The 1,317-nt window shown below is 49.4% G+C and overlaps 1 protein-coding gene across 1 annotated transcript; it reads left to right on the top strand.

Moving 5' to 3' along the window:
• The first annotated feature begins 605 nt into the window (after nucleotides 1–605).
• On the top strand, nucleotides 606–1,011 carry LOC119597672. The gene has a single exon (XM_037947270.1). It carries the CDS (start codon nucleotides 606–608, stop codon nucleotides 945–947), a length of 342 nt encoding a protein of 113 aa, XP_037803198.1. The 3' UTR covers nucleotides 948–1,011.
• Nucleotides 1,012–1,317: the final 306 nt, after the last annotated feature.

Genomic DNA, 1,317 nt, shown 5'->3' with positions numbered 1-1,317 from the left:
TCACGAAGGAAACCATCCCTCACTTTAAGGGAGATACATCTGCCTCACAGCCCCTCAAAAAGAACCAGGCCATAGAGAGTTTGATTCGGACAATTGAGAACATTGTGAAGCCAGCCACATCAGAGATGTTCATTCAGGCAGCACGAGCTACCTGCAGAGGACCTGCCGTACTGATCATAAATTCCCCTCTTTTCGACTCCATCACAGAATGGGACACATTTAAAGCAGCTCTCCAAAGTAAGTTTTGAGGTACCTACACCTCCTCCGATTTCTACAAGGTTCTCTATGACATCCGCATGACACCAAGCCAAGCACCAATGGACTTCTTTTTGCAGTTAGAGGGGCATGTTTACCAGGGATACAGGGATCACTGGGAAGCAATTGGTGACCCATCAGAACTAGTGAAGAGGGTCTTCTTAAGTGGCATCCCTGCATGGCTCCAAGACTTCCTCTCTGTAAAAGAAGACGGTAGCCCAACCCAGATAGCCGAAACCGCACAGCGTATCTGGAATTCACGCAATGGCATCAGGCATAGTGATATGTCGCCAAAAGAAGAGAATCCCTACCACCCCAACCGTCCTCCACGGGGTTGGGATTTGTATGCCATGCCCTTGGCTGCTGAGCGTTCCAGCCTGTCACCTCGTCGCCAATCACCTGTCCAGGAGAGGTGGTGTGAGCACCATCGGGTAAGGACCCATGATACATCCGAGTGCAGAGCCAGGGCTGAGATCCTTGATCCACATTCTCCAAGACGACGATGCTACCATTGCAGAGGTCCAGGTCATTTAGTGAGAGATTGCCCCTTTCGTGAGCGCCAGGGTTACCAAGCTCCTGGGAATACTGGCAGGTTTGAACCAAGGAGCACCTCACATGGGGAGGAAACTTGTCGAGAAGGGAACAGCTGTGACAGGGCTTACCGGACGACCAGTTGCGGCACTCAATGTTAATGGTTCTACAGTACCTTGCTTTCTCGATACAGGATCTGAAGTGACAATTGTCAAGCCCCAAGCCCTTAAGTGGATTGATCCTCATGACCACCTGCGCAGGTGGAGGACTACAAGTAGTCTGCGAGGCGTATCTGGCCGGCCAATTGACACTTTGAGTGAAGTAACCCTTGTTTTTCACATTAACTCAGACTTGGAAATACGCCATACTGTTACTGTGTGTGATGTAAGGTTTCCTGGAGACATCCTCTTGGGTATAGACTTTTTACGAAGAACCACATTCAGCCTTTCCTCTGACTCTCAGGATGACTGTGCCTGCCTGACTTTAGAAGGCCAGGAGTTTTTAGTGAATTATACTAATACTCAATCCCTA

This window comes from Penaeus monodon, chromosome 39 (assembly GCF_015228065.2).
Source record: "Penaeus monodon isolate SGIC_2016 chromosome 39, NSTDA_Pmon_1, whole genome shotgun sequence".
Classification (NCBI taxonomy): Eukaryota; Metazoa; Arthropoda; class Malacostraca; order Decapoda; family Penaeidae; genus Penaeus; species Penaeus monodon.
This window is presented reverse-complemented; position numbering and strand designations above follow the sequence as displayed.